At 53.2% G+C, this 25,189-nt stretch overlaps 1 protein-coding gene across 2 annotated transcripts in view; it reads right to left on the reverse strand.

Annotated features, from left to right (window-relative positions):
* Positions 1-286: 286 nt before the first annotated feature.
* MSI2 (musashi RNA binding protein 2) overlaps positions 287-25,189 on the reverse strand; it is a gene marked incomplete at both ends in the record, with an annotated part of 392,858 nt that continues 367,955 nt past the window's right edge. Inside the window, 3 exons of one of the 2 annotated variants that reach the window (XM_079724999.1) lie at positions 287-478; positions 3,003-3,075; positions 4,844-4,998. In XM_079724999.1, coding sequence (XP_079581125.1) covers positions 3,034-3,075; positions 4,844-4,998 — 197 coding nt within the window. Of the gene's footprint in view, positions 479-3,002; positions 3,076-4,843; positions 5,053-25,189 lie in introns of both variants that reach the window. The other variant, XM_079724998.1, reaches the window with a different exon arrangement.

The following is a 25,189-nucleotide window of genomic DNA, read 5'->3' on the forward strand; positions in this document are numbered from 1 at the left end:
AATATTGAGAGTAATATTACCATCTCAGCATCCTTGAAAAGTGAGAACAGAATTAAAACAAGCAAAAAAAAATTTTTTAAGAAAAAAATAATACCTTAATATAACAATTACACTATGGTTAGCTTTTAACTAGATATTAAAGCTATATGACTACTGCACTAAGTCAAAACCACTACCAAATGTGATCTGAAGAGATTTAAAAGGAGAAGGGGGAAGAGAGAAGAGGGAGGGAAACCATCAAGAAAAACAAAAATAAAACAAAACCAAAATCATGGGATATATACACATTTAAAAGCTGTTGTCTTATATTACAGCAGATTCATGAGATGATGAGATGCAGTCAACCCTCGAGCCGAAGTGAGCCATCTCTGGTTGGGATGGGGAGTGAGGCTGGTGGGGGAACAGGTCTGATGACATCACCTAAACAAAGGGCCACTCAGAAACTTCGCCCAGTCTTGCCTGGACATCCAGGTATGCTCTGCAGGGTACAGAAGGTCGAGGGTGTCCAGAAGAGAACAAAAAGTGGGGGTGGGAGGAGAAAGAAGAAATGTCAGGCAAGCATACCATTTACTCCAACTTTTTATCTTTTTCCTATTTCTTTTTTTTTTTTTTTTAACATCTTTACTGGAGTATAATTGCTTTACAATGTTGTCTTAGTTTCTGCTGTACAAAAAAGTGCATCAGCTATATGTATACATATATCCCTATATCCCCTCCCTCCCTCCCTCCCTATCCCACCCCTCTAGGTGGTCACAAAGCACAGAGCTGATCTCCCTGTGCGATGCAGCTGCTTCCCACTAGCTATCTATTTTACATTTGGTGGTGTATATATGTCCGTGCTACTCTCTCACTTCATCCCAGCTTAACTAGAGCTTTCAAAGTATGGCTACATTGGGCTACTGAGGACATTTGAAAATGGCCAGGCTAACCGCTGACTGGGGTCACAGCCTGAGCTGTGACATCGGAGCCACGTTTGATGCTGGGGAGAGGGCCGCTCTGGTTAAGCTTCTGTTTTCAAAGCTTAATGTTTAAAAACTTCTGTCTTTATGAGATACCCATCAATGACTGTTAATAGCGGAAAATGCTAGCTTCTACTAAAAAAATCATATTACATACCAAAGACTCAAGGTCAGGACACATAAAAACATTCACAACAAATAACCAGCTTTGGTTCTAGGAAATAAAAACAGGCCAGGGATTCACAGACTTGCCAATCGAATCTCCCTGAATTGACTGTGAGCCTGGGCCCCTCCTTCATGGATGGTACTAAATGTCTAAGGGTCACTTCTGTTGGGGACAAAGTGTGTGTTTTGGTGTGGCCGCGTGACTCAGTCGGCCCACTTAATCATTTTGGAGGGGCAGTTGGTTACCTCCACTCTCGTCTATTCCATCCTTCTGAGTCCTAAAGGTGGATGAGCGAGGCTGCGCTGGGGGCAGCCTCGGCCCTCCCCCGACCCCCATGGAAACACTGCAGAGGCCTTGGAGGGTGTGGGGAGGAGATGGCAGGAAACCTACAGCACCCTCCACTTCCAGGGGAGGGAGGGAAGAAGCGCTGGCAGTTGTTCAATCCCCTCATCAACTGATTCTACAAAGGGCTGGAGCCACTTTCCATCCCCAACGTTCTTGGGTACATGAGTCTGCCTTGCTCTCAGAGGAATCTTAGTTCCCTTGGGGCCCCCAGACCCAGCTTAATTAGTCGTGAGTAGCTCTCCTTCACACTGTTAGTGGCCTCTGGCTCCGGCCGGCCAGCGATGGCTGGGTCAGTGCTGGAAGGGAAGTGTAGGCGAGGGGTGGGGAGAATTCACACACGGGGTTTATTTGGTTAAGAGAGGCAGTTGCGTTAGTTGAGGTGATTCCTTAGCAGCAATATTAGAGAAATTCAAGAGATTTATGGAGCTCAGCTCCACCTGGTCCCCCAGCTGGGCCCACCCTACTGAGTCCTGGCTGGCTCAGGGGCCTGAAGCAACCCTCTACAAGAGGGGCATCCTGCTGACTGCAAACCAAAGTGGCAAATCCATCTCCGGCCTTGCTTCTTTTAGGTCCCAGCTCCTGGAGTGAAAGGCGCTTATGCCCCAGCTGGGATGCTATGAGTGGGACCCATTCCCAGGCCTTGGCTGTCGCCCTCTCTCTTCCAAAGAGACAGACTCATATCTCGAGACCTCGAACTAACTCGCTAACACGGGTCACGTTTAGCTTTCACGAGAGAACCGCTCTCCCTTCTTGGTGCTCGTCCCGAGAATGACGGACACTCATTTTCAACGAGAACGTGGCGAGAGGCTCCCTCACTGACTGCCCCGACCTCCCCTCTCCTCCCCGCCACCCCTTCCGTATCCCCATCCAAGTGATTTAAAAAATGTTCAATTAACTTGAGCTCAGTTTAAAAGGTTAGGAAACTGGCAGGGATCCAAATCCATGTAACGCAGGTGATGTCGTTAATTTAATTTGCTTTTCGTGCGGTAATCTGGATAATTACTCAGTAGTTACTGGCAAAAATGTTTTCTTTTCACTAAAAGATGGAGTCTGGCTGTTTGACTGCATGAACCCCACTGGCCGAGCCCAGCGAGCTCTGGGGAGCTGAAAGGGCCCAGCAACCCACAAGGCCAGCTCGCAGGATCCTGCCCGCCCTCCCACCCCCGGGGCCTGGCAGAAGCCCAGCGGTTCCCTGCCTGCGTCCCCCTGGGACGGGCACAGCACAAAATCTCCTTCCAGTTTCCCATACTCTTGATTGTATTTCAAGACAGAGAAAGATGAGGGGTGGGAAAGATAAAGAAAAGGAATCAAAAGAATCAAAGAAAAAAAGTGGGGTCATGCTTTAAGCTGGAGGAGGGATGAGAGATTAAAAGACTGGATTGTTTTGCCCCCCACCCCCCGAATAGGGGTCCAGAAAGAGGAAGGAGAGATGTGGACGTGAGGAGACCAGGGCCGTGCGTACTTGCATGCCCAGGGCGCATACATGTACGGACACGCCCACCGGGCGAGACACGTGGCAGAGAAGGTAATACCTCAGAGTGAGATGGCAACGAAAGCACCTGCTCAATGGTATCCATTTGTAAAGGCCGTTGCAATCAAAGGTCCCTAAAATTGCACAATTGTTAAGGTCATCAGCACACTATACATGGGAACAGATTGTCATATTCTGGGAAAGGAAATTATCTCTAGGACTAGACTGTGGTTGCCAGCATGAATATGTAATTCTGAGACACCGTGCCATGAGGGGCCAGAATGACATCCTTCCCAGCCCCGACTCCCCACCCCCGGCCTGTCCGCTCACCCAGGGGAGAACTGAGAGCCAGATTCACAGGGGTGGGTGGGTGATAGGAAACGGGGGCTCGTGCCGAAAATGACAGGCACTGTTGCCCTGAGCCCCAGAGAGCAAAGATAACAGTGTCTCTGTCCACAGTCCCAACGGCTCCAGCTGGGGAGAAAGCAAGGCCCGTGCAGACCAAACGTGACTTGATGTGCTTATTTCAGAAACCATCACGGCACACAGGTCAGAGACCGAGGTTTTCCTGAACAAATAGGGTCTGTGTTTCTGGGCACTGACAATGGAAATGAGCTGTGTTCTACGTGGTGACAGACGGTCTCCCAAACTGATGCAGCGCTAAGCTGAATACTACTACTCTGGATTGGGTACTACAGCTGATCCGAGGGGATGTGACTCATCCAGCTACTGCCTTAAGTGATATTGGCTCGGGAGTGGAACTGAACAAGGACCCGGACTGCACAGGCCAGGGATGGCAGAAGTGTGTGTGTGTGTGTCTGTGTGTGGAGAGTGTGTGTGCATGCATGAGAGTGTACACACGTGCGTCTGAGGTGGGGATGGAGGACTTCTAACACCAGGATCAGGGACGGGCTGCCCTGGTGCCCAGACCGTCTGCCCTTGTTGTGTTCTCCCCAGTACAGCTCGGGAGGCAGGGCTCTCCCGACAGGGACATGACCTGGGACAGCAGACACTCCCAACTCAGCTCAAAATCAAACTGCCTCCAAGACGGTGAGGTTGGCCGATTTTCTGTTTTCCAAATGGAAGGGACAAGCGAGTAAGTGGGCTCAGGCACATTCATGCTCACACACACTGCGAGGAGGAAGAACAATACAATCTGAAAACAGCATGCAAATCTGTTAAGCAAATTTCCATTGCCTGGATTAGTCAGATTATAGAACCACAGAGCATTACAAATATCAAATGCATCTGGCCTTCGGGGGCAGGCGCAGCTAAAGAACGCAAATGGGAACTTATTGGAACCTGGAAACTGTAAGAAACATTAGCGGAGGAAACCTCCTGGGACAGGGCTTGCACCCCACGCTGTGTCCCAGGCCCCGGCGCTGCCTCTGGACCTTGGGCGGTGACTCTACCGACTAAGCTGCTACCCTGTGGGGTGGGTCTGTAGCTCCAAGGTCCCAGCGCACATGAGTCTCCAGGAGGCTGGGATCGAGGAGAGGGGGCTGATACTGAGGCTCTACTGTGAGCCAGCAGCTGACATATCCTGTTTCCATTTATTCTCTCACAGTCTTTTGAGGGAGGAACACTTTATATTCGCTTGGCAGCCAGGGAAGCAGCGGATTATATACGTGGCTCAAGGTTGCACGGGCCGGACGTGCTGGAGTGGTGATCTGAACCTGACCCGCCCACGCTCCCTCCACTCACCCACGGCTGCACACCGTGCCTGACCCACAGGTGCTCAGGAAGCACCTAAACGAAGAAGCTTCAGCCCTGGCTGGCTGACGTGATGCGGATGGGGACCCGCTGCCCTCTCCTGGCCTCCCACCTCTGGGCTTTTCTGGCACACCCGCCCCGGGGGGCCACAGGAGATGGGCAGGAGGGCAGGGGCAGGAAGGTACTTACAGCTATGCCGTGGCCGAAGCCTGAGCCCGGCTGTGGGCTGGCCGCACTTATGTAATTCCCCACTCCGGAGTCCTGGCTGGCAGGGCCGTAGAGATCGGCGACAGGTCCTGGGCTGTTGGCCCCCGGGAAGCCTCCGGGCCGCGCCGGGTTGGAGCCTGCCGGGGAAGCGGGCGCGCCAAAATTCGGTTGAGCACTGTAGCTATTCAGGACTGGTGTGCAGAGAATAGAGCTGGGTATGAGGCCAGAAGCCAGGCATGCACCGGTCATTACAAGCCAAACACTCCAGAAAAACAGCTGAGGCCCAACTTCTAACACTGAACCAAGGCCATGCGAAAACATCAGCAGGGACTCAAGAATACTCAGCCCAGGCTACTACTAAGAAGCTCGGAGCTCCAAAAATAGAGAGAATAAAAAAACAATCATTCAACACACTACGGCAACCAACCGGAGGTGCTTCACTGCCCACCAAATTATCACAATAGAAATAGAGATATATATGGAAGAGAGAGAGAGAAAGAGTTTTTTTTTTTTTTTTTCACATCTGAATTGATGCTCATGCAGTCTTGTCTAGATCTGGGCACGTTGAGACAGCATTCACATCCCATGCAAACTACAAAGGAACTAGTTTTAGACTACACATTGTGTTAATATTGATATTAAAATGTGGCAGGAAACAAAGCAATTTGTGTCCAGGAAAAGAAAAAATCTTCGGGGAGGGGATTTTTGGTTTGCTTTTTCTTTCACTTTCGGTTTGTTTTTGGATCCATTAAATGACAAATTTGTCTTAAACAAAAAACAAAGATCTTCAGCGCCCCTCCCCCTCCCCACCAACCACTCCCCCCTCCCCCACTGGCTACCCCCTCCCTGCCCACCCCTCCCATGTATATCCCTGTATGAACGTCATCAATACTGAACGTGGTCGGAGGATGGGATATGTCATGGAAAATTTGGGCATCGTAACAAAACCGTAATGATGGTGGCAGAGGGTTCCCTCCTGGGGTGGAGAGCAGGGGATGGAGGGAGGGGATGGGGTGGGGATGGCGCATCTGGAGGCTCTGGGGCCGAAGCTGAGTGAATGCCAATGATTCTACAGGACACCCACACACTCACCTCCTGCAGTAGAAGGAAAGGGGGGATTTAAACGTTTTTTTTTCCTTTCGTTTAAAAAAAAAAAGACAAAGAAGTATGAATTCAGAGCAGACTGACTGAACCAATTTATCACTAAAGCATATCTGACCGAAATGTCTGCTTTCTGTTGGTTATCTTCAGATATAGACTCCAGACAGGAAAAGAGCTAGGAATGTACCTTCGCTACAGAGAGATGGGACTTCACACCCACAGACGCTGAGAGTGGCCGTGCGGAGGGGGCGGTGGGAGGAGACGCTGCCTCGGGCTCCCTCCCTTAGCGCCCCCAAATTCCATCATTCCCCCCCCAGCAAGGGCCACAGCCTGTCAACCAGGTTAATTTTGTCTCATCTTCATTTCCCCTTAGTAGCTTCAACGTTTTCTTTTCCCTCATGGAAAAAAAAAAAAAAAAATTTTTTTTTTAACTGTAAAAATAAGTTCTCATTGATCTTTGAAGCTCAAGGTGAGTCTGGGGCTGGCCAGTTCTGGGCTACAGCTAACCCAACTCACAGAACCAGACCATCTGGGTGCCACGCATTTCCATGGCTCCCAGGGGCCGCCCCTCCCAACAGTCTTCTCCCTCTTGGCCCCCACCCCCGGCACTTCCCTCTGCCCTGTGGCCACCCGCCACAAGTCTGCTCTGGGCCATGGCCTTGCCCCGCGGACCTGTGGTTGGAGCCCCTCCCTTCTGGGCGGGGGGGATTGAAGAGCCAGATGTGGACTGATTTCTACCCACTTGTTGCCGGGATGGGAAGAGACCGAAGATGCACTCCAGCCAGGCCGGTGGGAGACTGGGACGGGACACGAAGATGCAAAGGAGAGCAAGCCAGGCTGGGCCTGGCTCTCGACTCAGCAGAGAAAAGGCAAGCTGCCACCTTGGGATGCCCTCTAGGGCAGGAGGCCCCAAGGTCAGGCCCCTTGGAAGCTGTGCTGAGAAAGGAAGAAACTGGCCGACGGGAAGAACAGGTTAAAGAGAAAAAAAATCACAGAGGCTTCGAGCAAGTGAATTGCTGATTTGGGAAGGCACTGGCAGACGAAGGGGATGGGGCTCTTGAATACAGAAGATTAAACTTGCAGATAACGTTTGGCCTTGCTCACTCGCGGAGGCCAGCATCAAGCTGCGATGTTCAAAAGGCAGCACTATCTTGGTCTCACACACTTTCTTCCTCCGGGCTAGGGAAAACTGAGGGAGCTCAGACAGTGGACTCCTGGTTCACCCAGGCAGCGGACCCCGCTCCTATACCAAGTAACCAACAAAGTATCTAGCCGGCTCGGTTTCAGGGTGGAGAGCAGGGGTGTGGACAGTGGGGCCACAGTGGAAGATAGGAAGACTTTTTGACCTCTTTCTCCTGTGGCCAGATGAGGACCCAGGAGGACAGTGGGCAGGCCCGCCTATCTAGAAGCCAGGGAGAAGGGAGGTCTCTGTCTTGGCTCCTTCCAGCAGGGGGAGGGCCATCCAGAGACTAATCCGGCCCGAGGAGGCGGCCTGGGAGACGGGAGGCCGCATGCCCAGGGAAGGACGCTGTCCTGAAACACGCCCCGCCCCTCCGGAGGCTTAGAAGACAGGAGGGCTGGTGGTATTCGGCCCAGCCCCCGGCTACCTCTCAGGAGCCTGTGTGCCCAGGAGGCCTGCAGCTTGAATGCTGGCCTGAAGGGAATTTCACAGTAAGCAGCTCTTCTTAGGCCTACATTGCCCCTCCCCGCCCAGTCTTCTTCCATCAAATGACACCAGTATCGCGGTTGAGAAGGCGCCGTATTAAAATGCAGCTCTAAAACCCTAAGTCTCGCATCAATATACACTTGCCCTCCTTATGCCGGAGCCCCAGCTCAGAGTCACCCTGCAGACAGTCCCCGGACAAGGGTGAAAGATCAGGCTGCGGGTTCCCGCCGAGGGTGCGGCTGGCAGGCAAGAAGCACCTGGTCCTGGGCTGGTCCTTTTTCTCTAGGCTTCTGGACAGTGGAAATTGCACCCTCAAAGGCTGAGGGCATGGAGGAGCTGGGTCTCTGTGCCCCTTGGTCAGTGACTCCCTCTTTCTCTGTGGGCGGAAGACCCAGGCTCCAGAAAGCATGTTAACAAGCCAATGAGATGGCCCGAACCCACGATCTCTGGGAATGCTCTACCCAGCAGCGGCGCTGCGCACGCCAACGTGTCGCGGCTGTTCCCGCTGTCTGATGGTGGGAAGGCATTAGGGACAAAGCGATTTTCTTCTTTCGGGAGGTTCGCGCTGCACACTGGCTGGTTACACAGTAAAGGAGGAGGCCCTCCCCGCCAAGCTGTGACCTTGAGAGGAGAGGGAGGGGGAAAAGTACGACTCCGAGCCCCTGACCTAAGGGTGCTGTCTGTGCCAGTCACCCCTCAGTCAAGTTTCAATGGTCTGTCTCCTTGGAGGTCGCCTCCAGGCTCATTCTGAGGGGCCAGAAATGTCCCACAGGCCAGGATCAGGTCAGGGAGACGGGGTGGGACATGGTTCTTAGCAGGCAAGGACGCCTGTCTCCTGCTCAGCTGGCGGGGGATGGGGAGGGAGGGAGGGAGGGGTCTCAGTACGTGCTGCTGAATAAGTAGTGCTGAGATTTATAAATCGGACGTTCTGACTCGTGTCCCAGAGGAGGAGAGTGTCCTGCAAACTCCCTGGCATCTTTGCGGCAGAAGCTGCGAGTGCTAAGTGGCCTTGGGCAAGCCCTGGGCCAAGTTGCAGTTTGGGGGCCCGCTGTGAGGGAGCACGGTCCCTTTCCCGTCGGCTGCTCTGGGCGGCACCCACAGCGGTGGCTGAATACCGGGCAGGCTCCTCTTCACCCCTTGCCCCGTGCCCCAGCATCCTCTGGCCTTTCTGGGTCCAGGCAGCAGGTACGCTCAGGGAGGCGGCTATGGTGCAGAGAAAGGGAGCACTGGACTTGGAGTCAGAAGACCTGCGTGCGACCCTGGCCTTGACCTCCGGCTACACGCCTGCGTGTCAGCCCCTCCACCTGTTGGAGTCCTCACCTGCGACACGTGAGCGCTGCCTGCCCTACTCAGCCTGACTCTCTGTGGGCTGTGGCGAAAACGCAAAAGAGACAGGTGCTCTGGAACTTGTCAAGTTTCAAACAAATACACCTATATTTGAGATAGCTGTGTATGCAGAGATCCCAACAAGGCAGGTACCACATGCAGATTTAGGAAAATCTGAGGTAGGAGAGTACAATTCACTGGCCATACAAATCAGGAAGTGATTCACAAAAGGATCTGTTTCATCCACCTGGTGCACTTAATCATCTTGGACCTGATGAAAGGACTCTGGGGACTGGGGGGCAGGAAAGCAAGGACACTGTATCTCAGAGGCCAGCAAGAGGAAACGCATTTGAATTAAATTTGGAGGCACTTTGCATCAGATAAAAGGAAGAACTTCCTGCCCATCAAGGGAAGAAAACACCTTGATGGCTGACCCAGGAAAGCCATCCAAAGACCTTATCCAAGGTCTGTCCTGCAGGCTCAGGCTCTCAACCTGCAGGGGCTGGACCCAAAGCTCGTGGGCCCCTCGGGGTTTTACAGCAAACCTAGGAGCTGCCTGCCTTCTGGAGGGCATACAGTCTGCATGTGGGTCTGCCCAACTGTGGTCAGAGGGGCTGGGCTGAGAGTGGCATTCGTCACCGAGGGTGGGGAAGTCGTTGGGGAGGGCAGTGAGAATCAGGACAGCCTCACTGTAGGTCTAGGAAAGGTATGGAAGTCCCAGTGCTTCTGTATGATCCCAAAGTGATGCCACTGGACCTGGGGCAGAAAGCTAGGGCCCAGGACTCTAAGGGGGGCACCCCTGGGAGGGTGCCTCTGGCTCTAAGGCTTGAAAAGTAGGTTATTACTGATCCAGAGAAAGGAACTGTTTCCCAAGTCTTTTCCAGATGAGCTCAGTCCACATATCTGGGACAAGCCAGGGCCCTGCCAAGCCCCAGCCTTAGGCCTGGGTCCTCGTTTCGTGGGCCTCACGTTTCGCCAAAAGGCAGGGCCAGCCCTCAAGACAATTTCAGTCATCTGCTTGGTGAATTATCTGTTGCTGCCAGGTTGAATCTCAGGAGGGGGCCTCGTGGCCCCCAGGACATTTCTGGGACAGAGTGCGTGCTGCTCACAAGGCAAATGCAGTTGGTGGGCGCGTCCTCAGCAAGCCCAGCTCAGAAGGTAACCTGCTGCCCAGCAGAACTCATTAGGCCTCCATCAGGGACAAGGGAGGGGAGTCTGGGCTGATGGTGTCATGGCCCTGTTCCCAACCCCCAGCTCCCCCAGAAGGGAGGACCCGGAGCATAAGCTGATGTGATATTCTTCGAGGGCAGGGCTGTGCTAACTCATCACACTAGATTTTAGGGGTTTTTGTTTGTTTTAGAGAATTTAAAGAAAGCGACTGAAAAAGGAATGAGGAGAGGGGCTCTGCTGATAGGCTGATGCCAGAGAAAAGAGGCCAGAGTCACTGTCCCTCCGACCCTCACCTTGTCTATATCATGCTTCTCTCCGCCTGGATTAAAACTCCACAGCAGCAGAGCCTGTGTCTCATGTCAGCAAGGGGCCCCTCAAGACGGGGGGGGCGTGTGGAAGGCGGGGACCCTCCGGGTGCTCACGGGACCCTGTGTTCTCCAGAGCAAGAGCAACCTGCCCGATTCCCCTACAACACGGGGGGCTCAGTGGATGTTGGGTCCATAATGCCAGGTGGCTGTCAGAAGCGGAGACCTGCCTCTGAACAGCCAGGCTCTCCTTGCTCGGGGGCTCTGAGGAACAGCAGCCAGGCAGCCAAGGCCTTCCTTGCAACAGAGGTGACGACCCCAATCTGCAGTCTCACTGTGCCCTCTGGAAGGCGTGCCCACCGTAAATTAATGCAGGTGGTCTGATGGGGAAGGTCAGCCTGAAAAGCTACACCTGCTTCTGATAACGGAAGGAGAAACACTCAGCTGTGAACTCTCAGCAGGGCAAGGAGGGAATTGCATCCAGCAGTCTGCCCGGCCACAGTGTCCCAGGGATCCTGGCTCAAGCTCTCCCCCTAGAGCTTAGCCTGGAGGTGGCAGAGGGAGATGGAGAGGGCCAGCAGTTACATCTAACCTGGGAAAACCGTATGACACACTAAATTAAAGTCACATCAGTTCAGGGACCCAGATGCAGGGACAATCAATTTTATGTACAACCTTTTTTTTTTTTTTTTAAGCTCTGCTGAAATTCAAGCTATTTCAGAAGGCAAGGAGAAGACATACTTTATAACTGTGGGAGGCTTGAGAGAGCAATGTGTTGGTACTTCTTTCTCCCTGTCTCCATATACAAACCAATATATCGCTGAGAAGGACAAACTCAGTGTGGTATCGACAAGCCTGGACACATCCAGAGATGCCTGGCTCATCATAAACACTGCACAGGACACATGGAGAGTATCAGCTCATTCACCGGGCGGAGGGAGTCAGTGTCACAGACATTCCAGCTGTCGGTTTCAGTGGTGGCAATCTTAGAAGACTGCTGTTTCTGCTTGTTTGCCCAACACCTAGCCTGCTTCAGACTACTGAGGTCAGTGTAGATGTCCGCTGGTTAGTGCTGGCCTATCTTAAGTAGGGACTTGATGGACAGTGGAACCTAAGACTTGGGACACATTATTTTGTAGAATGGTCTCAGCTTCACAGTCAAATCACATCCCCTAAAGAGATAACTTCACTGCTGGTCGGCTCCAAAACCCTCACATCCTGGGTTACTAGTGAACCGGGATATGCACACCACCACTCAGATCCGTGTGTGTAGACAGCCCCAAGCACCCCCAAAGGACCTATATCCGAGGAGGGCTTTGTGGCCGGTACTTTATACTTTCTGTTGTTGTACAATCTCAGCAGAAAACATCTCATTCTCTTTCCATCTCGATGCTTTTTTTTTTATCAGCCCTGATTTGGGTGTGGGTGTGTCTCTTCCTCACAAAGGACTAGGCTGCATTAGCTGGGATAGAGGGAAGGCGGAGGAAAGGGGTCAGTGGCCATCTGCTCACGGGGTAAATTCTGGGGATGCAGTAGCCTTGAGCGGGCCTGGGCCTGATGGCCAAAGAAACCAAGCTTTTGTCATGAGGGCAAAGAACGAACTTTCTGGGGCCACCATCAGGTGCTCGCTTCTCCCAGACCCCAGGGGTCTTGAGGGACTGACCTTGTTTGCATGTCCTAAGGAAGAAAGGGGAGAGGCGCCCCAGGGAAGGAAAGGCCACGACGTGAGTCCCTGGGGCCTAGGTGGCACTCTCTCTGCCAGTGTGAACTGTGTGCCCGGCTGCAGCAGCTTCCCCAAGGAAGGGACCCCAGTGGCCGCTCCAGCTCAGGCCACAAGTAGTGAACGCAAGGTGGCGATCCTGATGCCTCTGGGATATAAAGCAGCCTTTCAACAGCACTTCCACCCTGAGCCTCTCAAGTGCTTCAGAAGACCAGGGGAAGCCAGCCCCAGAGACAAATGTTTAGAGTTTGGCTGAAGCAGGCGGTGGGTGTTTTTTTTAACACTCACATCCTGCTGTCTTTTCCCTGAATTAACTGGTTTCAGATTCCAGGCCCACACAGGTTAGAATGGGCAAGGAGCAGCACGTGGGCGATGCCAGAGCCTCCCATTCCAGCCCTCCCTGACCTGAGAATCGGAAGGAAAGGAGCATAGGGAGTGTGCGGCCTGGGAAGGACTCCCTCTCTCTCTGTAAGAGTCCTGCAGCTCCAAGTGTCTCCTAGTTTAATCCTGAGAATTTGCCTGGCTGTGTTTTGCTCGGGTGACCCCCTGTGTCCCCGAGGCACACCCACCTCTTTATCTTTTCAAAAAAGAAACCAGTCTGGCTTCTCCCCGCATGGACCCAGGCCCCCCAGCCGGGCCGTGTGTGCTCGCTTTCTAATTCTCACCCTGCCAGCCCCCAGCCAGAAGGGTCAGGTCCTTGCTTGTGTCTTGTAAGTGAATCCACTCACTGCAGCCCCAGCGTACATTTCCTGCACTATGACTATTGTTCACAGAAAACGCTATGAAATCCAAGGCCGGAACTACATCCTTGTAGTATCCTCAGTCACAGTGAAAAGCTCGGAAGGAATGAGGTGCTGCCCTGTCCCAGTTAGCAAAGGTGGGGCGGGGGAAAGCCTCATACTAGTTCAGGCAGAACGGGGTCTGGAGGCAAGGGGCACAGGGTTCTAGAAGCTGTGGTTTCTCGGGGTGCCGGGCTAGAAAGGGAACTAAGAGTCACTGAGCACCTACTGTGTGCCAGGCGCATTGGCAGGCGTTTAACACCATCCTGTTCACGCTCCAAACCACTTGTAAGATGGGTTTTATTGCCCTGGGGCTGCGGACAAGGAAACCGAGGGCTGGGGCCATGAGGGGGTGTGTCCAGGGTCTCACAGTGTCTCAGACCCACTGAAACCAGCTCTCCCTTGGTCTCCGGGGCCACCCCGCCCCCGTCTGCTTTCTAAACTGAATCACGCTGCCCAGCTGTCCTTCCTCGCATCATAGTTTGAGAAGGTTTCTTCTGTTTATTCGGATCTTTCTTGGCCTCACAGAGGTCACAAAATCAAGGACAAGGAATCAAAGCTCCAATGTTGGGATGCCAGCTCCCGAGGGCATGGGTCCTGCTGCCCTTTCCAAACTGGGAGCTCCCTCCCAGGTGGCGGGGGTGTCTTCCCCATCAGCCCGGGGGCTCCCTGAGGTTGGGCCATGCCTGCCACAGGAGACAGGGGTCAGCCTCTCACCTGAGGACTAGACACCCTCCTCTGTGTCACATCCCAGAACAAGACTGGGCATGAAGCAGGCATGTGGCATTGCTGGGGTCAGGGGGAGGTGGAAAGGGCACTGCCAGAGAGAAAGGAAGCCCTCCCACCCTAGAAAGTGCAACCAGAGGGCTGGTCTCAGTCCCCAAAGACTACTCCGGTCTGCTGAGGGCTGTCCTGTGGGGAGCTGGCAGGCCCTAGCGCGCTCAGTATTTACTGCCTGATCACATTTCATGGAAACTCCCTGTTTGGGGCTCTAGCAGCCAGGGGGTGGGGTGGGGAGGATGCCCAAGGGGCAGCCCCTTGAGGACCCGTGCAAAAGGCTTTCCACTTGAGCAGCCCGTCTTTAATGATTATAAAGGCACAGGAGTTTAATCCATGTTTGATGTAAGCGCTAATAGCTCTGTGTCCTTGAAGTTCAAAGCGGGCGCATACATGTCACTACAATTGGCCAAGCATGGCGCCATTCAGCTCCCTCTCGTGTTTTTAATTAGGTCTTTAATAACAAACAAACTCCGACCTTACCAAAAGGCCCCCATTCATCAGACAGTCAGGGAGGGTGGCTGCTTCCCTGTTTAGGGTTGCTCCGGGCTGCTGGTTCTATGGGTACATGTTCTCAATCTCAGCCAGGACAGGGCTGTCCTGGGGGCAGGTAGGTAGGAGAATCCATCTATGAGGACAAAGACCCCTTCAGCCCATCCTGGAGGGGTGGATTTCCTGGCCCTGCCGGGAGGCCAGTGGTGGGCAGGAGAGGCCTGGGCTCCAAGGCTGCCGGCTAAGGACCCCCCAGACCAGCTCTCCTGCTCATTAGAGGAGGTGGGATGAACTGTCTGGCTTGGCTCTATTTACCTGTTTCTCAGGTAGGGATGCTGATGACAAAGTCACAGAGATGGTGTGAGGCTCCACAGCTAGCAAGAACCTGATGGTATTTGAGTCCATGGTTACAGGTTGGACTTGCCTGGGGGGCTTTTAAGTAACGCTGAGGCCTGCCCACCGTGCCCCCACCTCCCGCCATCCCCCTGTAGATTCTGATCTGATGGACCTACAGTGCGGCCTGGACACTAGGAATGTTAAGAACTCCCTAGGTGATTCCAACATGTAGCCAAGTTCAAGAACCACTGCGTCCGCCCCAGTTCCAAAGCTCATCGAAGACAGCTATTAACAGGTCCACCTTTATTACTGAATACCATCCAGAGCGCCAAACCCTAAAGGGTTAATCAACCACACACAAGGATGGAAATCTGACTATAGGGTTTTTCTGTTTTTGTCTTTAAAATGATACACAATTCTGGAAATATTTCTATCCCTCTCATTGCCTTCACACATTAAAAAAAATGTGTGACTGATTTTTTTCAAAGGCATCCCTACCAGTTGCTTCATCACTTGGAAGCCCCTGGCTTTCTCTTCAGTCACTCCTCTCAGATCTTAAGGCACTAGCACTGTCAACCTTTTGCTCCCAGTGATAAGGGATCCAGAGCTTTGGAAACAGCAGCAATACAGAGCTACAGAGCTGTGAATGGTGCCCAAGAACCCAACAGTCTGAAATCCTTTGCCCCCAAATCAACCAGCTTGTTGTTGGCAGAAGCCAGACAGGAACCAAGTCTTCTGATTCCCTGCTCCTCCTTCTACACTCTTATCATCATCATCTTCTTCTTCTTCTTCCTCCTCCACCTCCTCTTTCTCTTCTTCTCCTGCTTCTTCTTAAAAGCCTCTTAGCATCCTTATCTGATTAATCCACAAGGTAACCCGTCCCCTTGGACAGGGAAGGGACTTAAGGGATGCCTCTGAGCTGTTTCCATCTCCAAGGCCAGATGCCAGAAGCTGTGGGGTCAACCCCTGAACAACCAAGTAAGCTTCTGGCAAGTCATTTCCAAGTCTGATTCGTTTCTCTTCAAGCCAGGTGGGAGGGGAGACACCGAAATCTCAGGGGCTACCTCCGTGGAAGGCTTAGAGACTATTTTATGCACCTGGAGCTGAACAACCTAGACCCAGAAAAGTCGAACAACGTGGCCAAGGGTACATAGCAAAACTGGGCGAGAGGTTTCTTCCGACTCAGGTCCATGTTTTCTGGTTCTGCTGCTGTGCTTGTGGTCTTTTCTCTGGAGGCTGGGTTGACACGACCAGACTCTTCTGCCTGGGTCCCTGCCTGACCGACCCCCTGACTCCAGGGCATCGTGGGTCCCATGTGTTGGTAAGGCTGAGCATCTCCTCTCCCGGCCAAGACGGGGAAAGCCTGCCCTCTGCACGTTACAGTCAGAAAAAACTTCCAGAGAGAGAGGGGAAAGCGGGCCTGGGCGTCCCTTGCCTCCCACAGGGGGCTCTACCACAGGCGCACAGGTTTGCATTAACTGGACAGACCGTTTTATTAATATTAATAAGTAACTAGGAACAAAGGGCCCCTTTATTTTTAGCTTTCTCTAATTGCGTAGTCATTGCTCATCAACAAAACAAATGAGCCCCTGCTCGTGGTACTGTTGCCATGGTACTGGGAGCCCAGCCTCCCTGCAGGACGATTGGCGGAGGAGCCCACTGCTCCCGCCTCCGGCTCCGCCCCTCCCAGCCACTGGCTTAAGGCAAAGCCCCAGCAACTGGGCGGCCAATCCCCTCCTAGCCTCAGGGCTGGGCTGGGCTTCCCAGCGACCTTCCAGATTAAGTCCTCACAGCTCACGTGAAGGGATGTTGACTCATCCCTACCGAGAAGAGTCTTGCCCAAAGCGTCCTCCCCTGCTTCATCGCCTAGTTTCCTTCAGGCAGTGGCTAACTTCCTTCAGTTTTGTTTTAGCTAAAGGCTCCTTTCTACTAATGATCTTTAGCCTGACTCACACTTAGCCGACCATGCCTCCTCTGGGCCTCCTTTGTGTGCCTTTGGTCTGAAGAGATTCAGAGACCAGAAGCCAGATCGGAGATGTCAGCGAAAGCCAGACAGAACCGTGATGTTAAGTCTGCAACAGCAGAAGCGGGTGCAAAAAACACATAGAACGCCTCCTGAAAATGACTGGGTTCTCTCCTCCACCAGGGCTATGGAGAACTGAGTTGATGGCAGCGGTTGGTTTTTGTTGAGGGTATGTTTCAAAGATGCAGAGCTTGGCAGGTATGGCAGGGCTGGTACGATGGAGCGTCTGCTGTCGGACGCTGTCCGATGAGACAGACCTAGGCTGAGATCCTGCCTCTGACACCTCACACGTGCTAAGCCACAGTTTTTAAATCTTAAAAATGGGAATGGGAATGACAGCACCCATTTCCTAGCGCTATGAGAATCAAATGGGAGAAGGGAGGTGGGCTTAGCACAGTACATGACTCACCCATAATACATGTGAGGCATCATTAACATATTACTATTACCGTTATTTTATTAAAATCGGCTAGGAAGTGTCTTTAGCATCCTATCCACCACTTGCAGGATACCCTTCCCTCAAGGGACCTCCCAGGTGGGTCTGAATTTTGAGATGCCAGCTGGAACCCTCTGGTCCACGCCATAGAGTGGATTTCGTTGCGGCTCTCTCATCCTGACAGGTCTCATTGCAACAGCCAATCACAGCTGTTCAAAAGCATTATTTGCCCGCCTCCTGCGGTGCAGGATGCCCCGGATGGAAAGGGGAGACCTTTGTATTTATTAATGAGCATCCAGGAACAAAGGGCCCCTTTGTTTTCTGCGTTCTCTAATTGCACTGTAACTACTCAGCTATACTAAGAAGGAGGCTGGCTGCCTCCTGGAGGACTGATGGTTTATATTGTTGGAGACGGCGGGCCCCACTCTGAGATAACATGCAAACTACCTTCCAAAGACTCCAAATCCTGCCTCTCATGGAGGCGAACTCCCCAATCAGGAAGAAGACTGAGGACACAAGGTCACATTGAGAAGCTAGGGCGAAGGAGGGGATATCCCAGGGAGGGTTAATGGGGTGTGCTTTCCTGGTGTTCTGAGCCAGATTTGAACGGAGGGACCAAAGATGAAGACGGAGGGAAATGGGCTGGCAGAACGGCCAGGGGCAGCGGCTGCCACGAGGGCACAGGGATGGGCACCAAGAGCCCCGAGCAGGGAATGAACAGCAACTTGTTGGCAGAAGCGAAGGAGAACTGCTGGAGACGAAGGTGGGCTCCCCATGACGGAATGCCCTCCAGGGCCTGCCTTGCTCTCCTCCGCTTGCTCCAGACCACAGCCCCAGCACAGCCCCAGGGATTAAGGGGTCAGGTTGTGCTTTGTTGGGCCACCGCCAGGTTGACCTTCCTTACTTGGTTCTGTCTTTACTGAGTTCCACTGCCGTAAAGAATACGAGCCTCTCTCTCCCACCAATATGACTGTATCAATCGGGCTTTCAAGGTCTCCCTCTCCCAGACTCTAGCCTGTCTCTACCTCTTCAAGCCTATATCCCCACCGCCCATTAGACAGCCTCCCACTGTCCCCCAACCAGCATGACGTTGAGCCCACAGTTAATCAGCGAATGGGGAAGAGTAAAAGGCCCACGGTATCTCTTACTGGGCAGCTATATATGAACATTTCTGGAGTGTTTACAATTTCATGGTTTGTCACTTGTCCTTATGCCTCCCCTCTTGTCTCTCTAATCCACCCTGCTGTCTGGCTTGTCTAACAAACAAATCTGATGTCACTGCTTGGTTTCAGGCCCCTCGGAGGCTCCCAGTCACCTAGGTGAACCCAGGCTCTTTAGCACGGCACTAAGGGCCCCCCGCTCCGACTCTGCCCAGCTCTCTAGCTAGCTGTTGCCCTCAACCCCAAAGCATTTTATTTCCTAGTCAGAGTGAACCATTTGCAGGCCTTCAAAATCACTCTGCTCTTCTGGTGGCTTTGCATAAGCTCTTTCCCCAGGCTCCCTGGGGAGCTCCTATCTGTCCTTTAAAAGTATAGATACTCGCTTCCCTGTGAAACCTTCCTCGACTTCCCCCCACAGCTCTGTGCTCCTCCTTTACTGGGCTTAGGCATCATATTGTAAGTACACATTAGTCTCCATGCTAGGCTGGGAGAGCCTCTAGGGCAGGGACTGTGCTCTGGAGTCATCTATGAGCTCCCAGGGCTGCCAGCATCAGTCTCTCTCTCCCCCTTTTATCAGTACCCAGATTTGCCTTTGGAAATCCATCCTTCTTCCACTGTGTTGGAGCTCCTTTAGCTCCTTTAGCTGGGTTTAGAGGGGTCAGATCCCACCCTCAGTGATTGCTTCTTGTAACCTAGGCCTTAACCAAATAGCACAAAGTTCTGGACTTTTGCTACAATTCTGGACCACCTGACGCTCCTCTTCTAGACAGGGCAATGTGAAGCAGGAAACTGCTGCAGCCATCTTGCCATCATAGGAAACCCACAAAAAGACAATATCGAAATGAGAAGGAGGGCAAAGCTAAGAAAACTGCAGAAAATGAGCCCTGAACACATGAAGCTCACTCTTCCAAGAGCTTCCAGGATGTCAGCCAATAAATCCCCGGGAATATTTAATCACACTGAGCTGGGTTTTCTGACACAGCCCAAAGCACCCTGAGTCAAGGCCTAGGACGGTGCCTGTCACATATAATAATAATTACTGTTGTTGAACACTTAATAAATATCTGCCGATTTAAACTCCACGCAGGTGTGCCCTGGGTCTGGTTCTGAAATCTACATCTGAAAGGTTGGACTGTGAGGTCTTGGAGCCTGAGTCCTCAGCCAACACAGAGCTGGCGGCCGAGGCTGCTGGGCTTTCCCAGGATGTTCCTATATGTGCAGGGTGTCTGGGCGGCAGGTGAGTCCTTCATGAACAAACATGGTTCCTCCCAGGGCTACTTAAAGGAGGCCAAAGACCTGGGTTCAAGTTCAGGGTTCTTTACCCTTGACCAAAGCCTCGCTAACCAGGTAACCAGCTGTGTGACCTTGGATAAGTCATGTGACCACTCTGCAGCCCAGCTTTCTCATAAAAACAAACATGTAAAATTGAGCCCAAACCTTCTGCCTTTCGGCCCATCTCACGGGGTAGCTGCGGTAATAGACAGGACAGCCTTAGCTCTGTAGGAACACAAGGAACCATGAGGTACCCAGGTATGTGCTCCTTTGATGACTCTCACCAACACGTGGGTTCACCAACTTTTGGGGCTCCCCAGATCCTGCAGTGCCCCCACCCAGCCCAGAGGACAAGGAGGGGATCTGCCCCTCTGTATTGGGCTCTGTGTGCTGTTATAGAGCTCTCAAGGGCAGCATTCTTCCCACCGCTCCTCCAGACAGCAGGGCCTGTGCTCCCAAGCCAGCATGTGAGAAGGCCAACCAGCTCAGGGGGCGGGCCCGGATGTGTCACCCACTGAAAAGAATTCCACTGATTTAGAAGACCATTAACATTCTCCCACTCCATTCACTTTAGGATTAACTTATACTTAGGTCTGGGCTTTGAGGCTAGTCACTAATTGCACTAGGGTTGATTTATCAAGCGCATGGTATCTCTATTACAAAATTATTGATTAGAGCTGATGTATTTTATCCTCAACAGAGTTGGTCCAAAAGCCCTTGGAAAATGAATGAAGCTGAGGTCAGAGGTGGGCAGCTCCGCACATTATTATAAATTCACCGGGGTTACTGAAATCCAACGCTGGACTCTTTATGGGCAAAGTCCTGGCTCTCCCAGAAATGAAGATTTTAATGACAAACTGAGAAACAAGGTGCCCATGCCCAGAGCACAAGGCAGTGACTGGGAGATATATGTTCCGGGACAGTCTTTCAAGTAACTGGCTGGTTAGCAGTCCTAACAGGTCACACAGATTTTCTCTCCCTCTGGGCTACTGTGCTGGCTCTATTCCAATGAGAGGGTGTCCCCATGACCTTACCCACAGATGGGCCATCTTGGGGTCAGAGCCCCCAGAGGATGCTTGCTGCTAGCACAAGGGAGCCTGGGCGGGAAAGAAGAGATGCCTGCACTGCAGCCCTGCGCCCCACCCCCCCTTTCCTGGACACCAGATTCTGCTGACGGAGGCCCAGGAAAGCCATCTTTAGCGATAAAGGCAGCACAGTGATCCATTTTCCTTTTTTACATGAAGCTGACAGTGCCAGAAACAACGCATCGTGGGGCTTTCAGCGGAAGGAATCTAGATTCTCAGACCACTGAAGGCAAGAAGTGTTACCTGCCTTTATATGCCTCGGTGCCTGGCACAAAGCAAACCTTCAGTGCAGGCTTGTTGAAAGCAACACCTGGGAACCCTAAGGCTTGTGCCACAACGGGTGCAAACAATGTCCGCATTCCTCCAGCAGCTGGAGGAGTGTGTGGACTCCCTCAGCCCCTAACACACAGGAGGCAAAGGATTTCACTGGGGACATGGAAAATGTCCTGAGATAAACGTGGGGCAGGTCTGAGATCTACTCTCCTCCCCAAAGTGTTTATTTTATGGCTCAAGTTAAACGAGTCATTCTATCCCCAGACTTGACTTTTACTCTTGCTCATTTTACTGGAACAAAAACTCAGGGGTGTCCAGCCACAGGGCAGCAAAGCCAGACCCAGGATTCAGGCGGGGGTGGGGGGTGGGGTGGGGCTTTCCTGCCCTCTCTGCCTTCTGTGTCCACCCTCCTCTGCTGCTCCCCACTCTGGGTCAATCCACCGCTTCAGCGGCCCCGAAGCCTGCCAGTGCCAGCTTCTCCCTCTGCCATTGCCCACTCCTACCCCCATGAAGACTGGGCCAGAAGGCCGGCTCCTCCCAGATCTCCCTTCCTGGGCCTCGGGGCCCTCAATCTGGCCGACCTGCCGGCTCACATTCAATCCTGGTCCACCCCGACTGGGCCACATGCCACGGGCTACCATTTTGCACACTCTGTGGGGACTTCCTGGGCTTCTGTCTGCTCTGATAATAGATAACTTGCACCCTGAACGTTCAGATCCCACCTGCATCCTGCAGCGTTGGGTCACAGCCACCAACCAGCCTGGCTTTAGGAGCAGGTCCCAGGTGGCAACTACTGCTTCATCTTCCACCAACTTACGAAGGTTAGGGACGCCTCCAAAAGCTCTAAGAGACCTCTGCACTGTCTTATGGTGTGTCACCGCAAGTGGAGGGGAGACAATGTGTCCAGAGATGGCTGACTGCACACGCCCTGAACCCAGGGCAGAGGCTGCAGGACTGGGACGTCTTCCCGGGAGATGCAGGCACACTGTGGCCTCCTCTTTGGGTATTACAGGCCCCCTTCCTCTCCAGCAGTCCCCTCCCCTCCCCTTACCTCCACTCCTCATGAAGCTGTGTCAGTTATCTCCACAGCAGGAATGTCACCTCTCTCACCCCACTTGCCCTCCACCCTTTCTCCTTTTACCTTCACCAACCGTAAGAACAAATGCCGACCTTGACTAAAGACCAAATGCATCCCCTGTCTTGAGATCTTAATCCCTTTCCCCATCATATTCCATTTCCCCTCCGACCATGTAGACAGGGCTGCCACAAGGACCTGAATGCTTGAAGGGCCGGATGTGAGCTGGCAAAGGACTCAAGGAGTGGAGGGCTTGGAGGAGCCTTGCTGCTGGGCCTTAAGAAGTAAAAAGAGACCTGATCTGTTCAAGAACCATAGGAGGAAGACAAGAACAAGGAAGAACTGTAAGACCCCTTCCAACCCCGATTCCGTTCTCTTTCACTCCAGTTGGACACTATCAAGAGAGATCTCAGTTGGGGAGGCTAGAGCTGAGGGTGGTGGCCCAGTCCTGGACTGGGGGAGCAGGGGGTGGGAGGGGAGGTGGTGGTGGCTGATGGCGGGAACATGGATCCAAGCCCTTTGGCAACATTGAAAATATGGAGCCCCTTCTCTTCCTGGCCCCCACGCTATCCCGCAGACAGCCGTGCTGTGCCGAGCTGTCCGAGGCCCTGTAATATCAACTCAACAATGCATGTTCTACAACTACAGCTACGGCTACCAGTACATCTACTACAGTGCATGCATTTAGTTCAGTCCCACAGAGACATACAATCTAAGAACAGGCAGGGGTTGTGAAATGTTTTACTGGACAACAGGTGTTTCGGAGTTGTAACTAATAAAAAAAAAAAAAAAATCGAAAACGAAAGTGTACAAAAAAAGACATTTCTCGAGAGTTGGATATGAGTTTGTTTCTTGAACTGTTTCATCTGAACAAGCAAAAACATGCAAACCAGCTGGTACTAACAGGAAGCTGGACACTGAGAGAGGATTAATAGGTGTGGACAAACCTTCCCGCTGAGCGTGCTCAGAAGAGTGAGAGGAGGTGTGCAGATCCTAGTGTAAGAGAGGCGGGAGAGTATGCCTCAGAGACACTCTCACCGCAGCCCCAACCAAGCAAGAGAAAAGACAACAGAATATGACTCTCACACTCACCACCAGCGTCAGGAGCTCATGTCACTAGATGGGAGCAAAGCTGGCAAGTGTAAAGCACAGTAAAGGGGTCCTGGCTGGGCTGGGGATGGGCTGGGGCCGGGGCCTGAGACTGATACACGGACCCACCCGCGATGCCACCCAGAAATCAAATAGCCTGGAGATTCGAACCATTTCCCTCACTTGTCGGGGGGGAGTCGTTTACCAAACTTGATTTAGGTTTGGGGGGAGGGGCATGATGGGGCCGCTGGAACTGAATGGATACGATCAAAATGAACAAACAAAGTCTCGACTGAGCACAAGAAAAGATGACGTTTCAAACTTCCGGGTGAAGGTAAAAGAAAAGTGACACTGATAGTGAAGTCGTCTAGGAGTCGCCGGGACCTCCCCCTGGGGGTCACCTGAGCCCACCCACCTCAGGTCCGGGGCGGGCTGGCCCAGAGAAGTCGGCTGAGGTGATGCAGAGCTGCAGGCCCAGGGCCCTCCTACCCTGACACCGTAGCCCTGACGGATGCCGCTGTCCAGCTCATCAAAACCGAAGCTGCTTGCTTCCCACCCCACGGCCTCCGGCTGGAGCTTCCGCTCCGGAAGCTCCCCCGGCACGTCATAATAAGGAAGGGAAAACCCACGCAAAACTGTGGAGCTTGACAAACGTGAAGGTGCAGAGAGGGCCTTCCATAGTCCACCTGATCCCTAAGCCAAGCCTGAGAGCCCCTGGGGAGCGGAGACCCTGTTTCCCACTGTTCTGAGTCCCCGGCCAGGTTCAGCATGGGACCAAGCTCAAGGGCGGCACTCCACAGACTCCCTAGACCAGCTTCTCCCTCGGAGAGAGTGCAGTTGAACTTGTAATGCCCCGCAACAGCCGAGGCTGCTTGGTGGGGGGGGGGGGGGGGGGGTGCTGGGGGGCTGAAGGAGCATCCCTGTCCCCGGGGGAGGAGCTACGATGGGCGGGGCAGGATCGCAGGAGGCGGTGAAGGTAGAGCAGGCAATCAGCCCTCAGTGAGCTCCGCTGCTGGCCTGGGCCGATGCGCACACCCCAATAAGTCTGTGTAGCCCCTCCCATACATGCCAGAGTGCCACCCAGGGGCCACTGTGACAGGTCAATAATTGGCCATCCTGCCAGACGTGGAGTCCAGATCATTTTCTAGGGGGAGGGAGGGAGGGAGGGGAGAGTCCTTACAGGTCAAAGTGCACTAAGAGAAAGAGAGCTGGAGATCCTCCTTCCCCAGCCTCGTAACCCTGCTCCAGGCTCAAAGAGGGGAGGGCGTGGGGGCCGAGCTACCCTGTCTGCACGTGGGCAGGTGTCCTCCAGCCTGGGCAGTGTTCTGACTTTGGCAGGCACGGCCTGGTCATCACCCTCGGGCACACCCAGGCTTGCACTGGGGGGGTGCCCTAGAGCTTCCTGGCCGAGCCTGCATCCTGGGGCGGGCACCTCCGAGCTGAGGATTTGCTCCTTGCACTAACCCAGGCTGGTGTGGGCAGGGGGTCTGGGAGCACACTCCTGAAGAGAATTCACTAACAGTGCGGTGATGAGCATGGCTGACCTAGAACGGCCCGTGGGAGACTTTGCTCCTGATGGAAATGGCTACAAATAAAACACCACTGATCCTGAAAGAAAAAGGGTGGTTGGAGATGGCTCTGACCTTTGGGGTTAGGAGTTAGAGGGGATGGGTGGGACTCCCGCCTGGCTCTGGGGGTCTGGGAGAGGGCGGGGTGGCTGAAGGGGGCGGAGACCGTGGGGAGGCCACCCTCAGACCCTCAAAGAACCCCATGCTGCCCTTTAAACTTGCCATGAAGTCAAGGAGGATGGGGGTGGGGAGAGAGGCAGGGGTTAATTTTGGGTTAAAGTTTAGTTTCATAATCCAAGTGACAATAAGAAAGAAACTGAACGGAGAAAACAAAACCAACAACACTCAAACATCTCAAGAGTTTTCTTTTTCTGTCCCTGCCCCCAGGCACAGGTAGGACAGAGGCTCGTTTATAATGATACCCAAAAGCTCTCAAGTTAAAAAACCACATGGAACAGGGAGACACTAGGCAGCTGTGCAACCCGCCCCCAGGGCAGGGGGACCAAGAGACACTGGCCAGAGGGCCGGCGGGAGCTTCGGAGGCCGGCTGGGCAGGCGGAAGCCGAGGAAAGGCGCCCGGTGCCCCCGCCCAGCTCTCTGGCTAACGCCCTCAGCAGCCCCCTGAGAATTCCCTGGCCCCTCCAAACAAGCCCCCAGCGGGTGGCTCAGGGGAGT

This window comes from Hyperoodon ampullatus (assembly GCF_949752795.1).
Source record: "Hyperoodon ampullatus genome assembly, chromosome: 19".
Classification (NCBI taxonomy): domain Eukaryota; kingdom Metazoa; phylum Chordata; class Mammalia; order Artiodactyla; family Ziphiidae; genus Hyperoodon; species Hyperoodon ampullatus.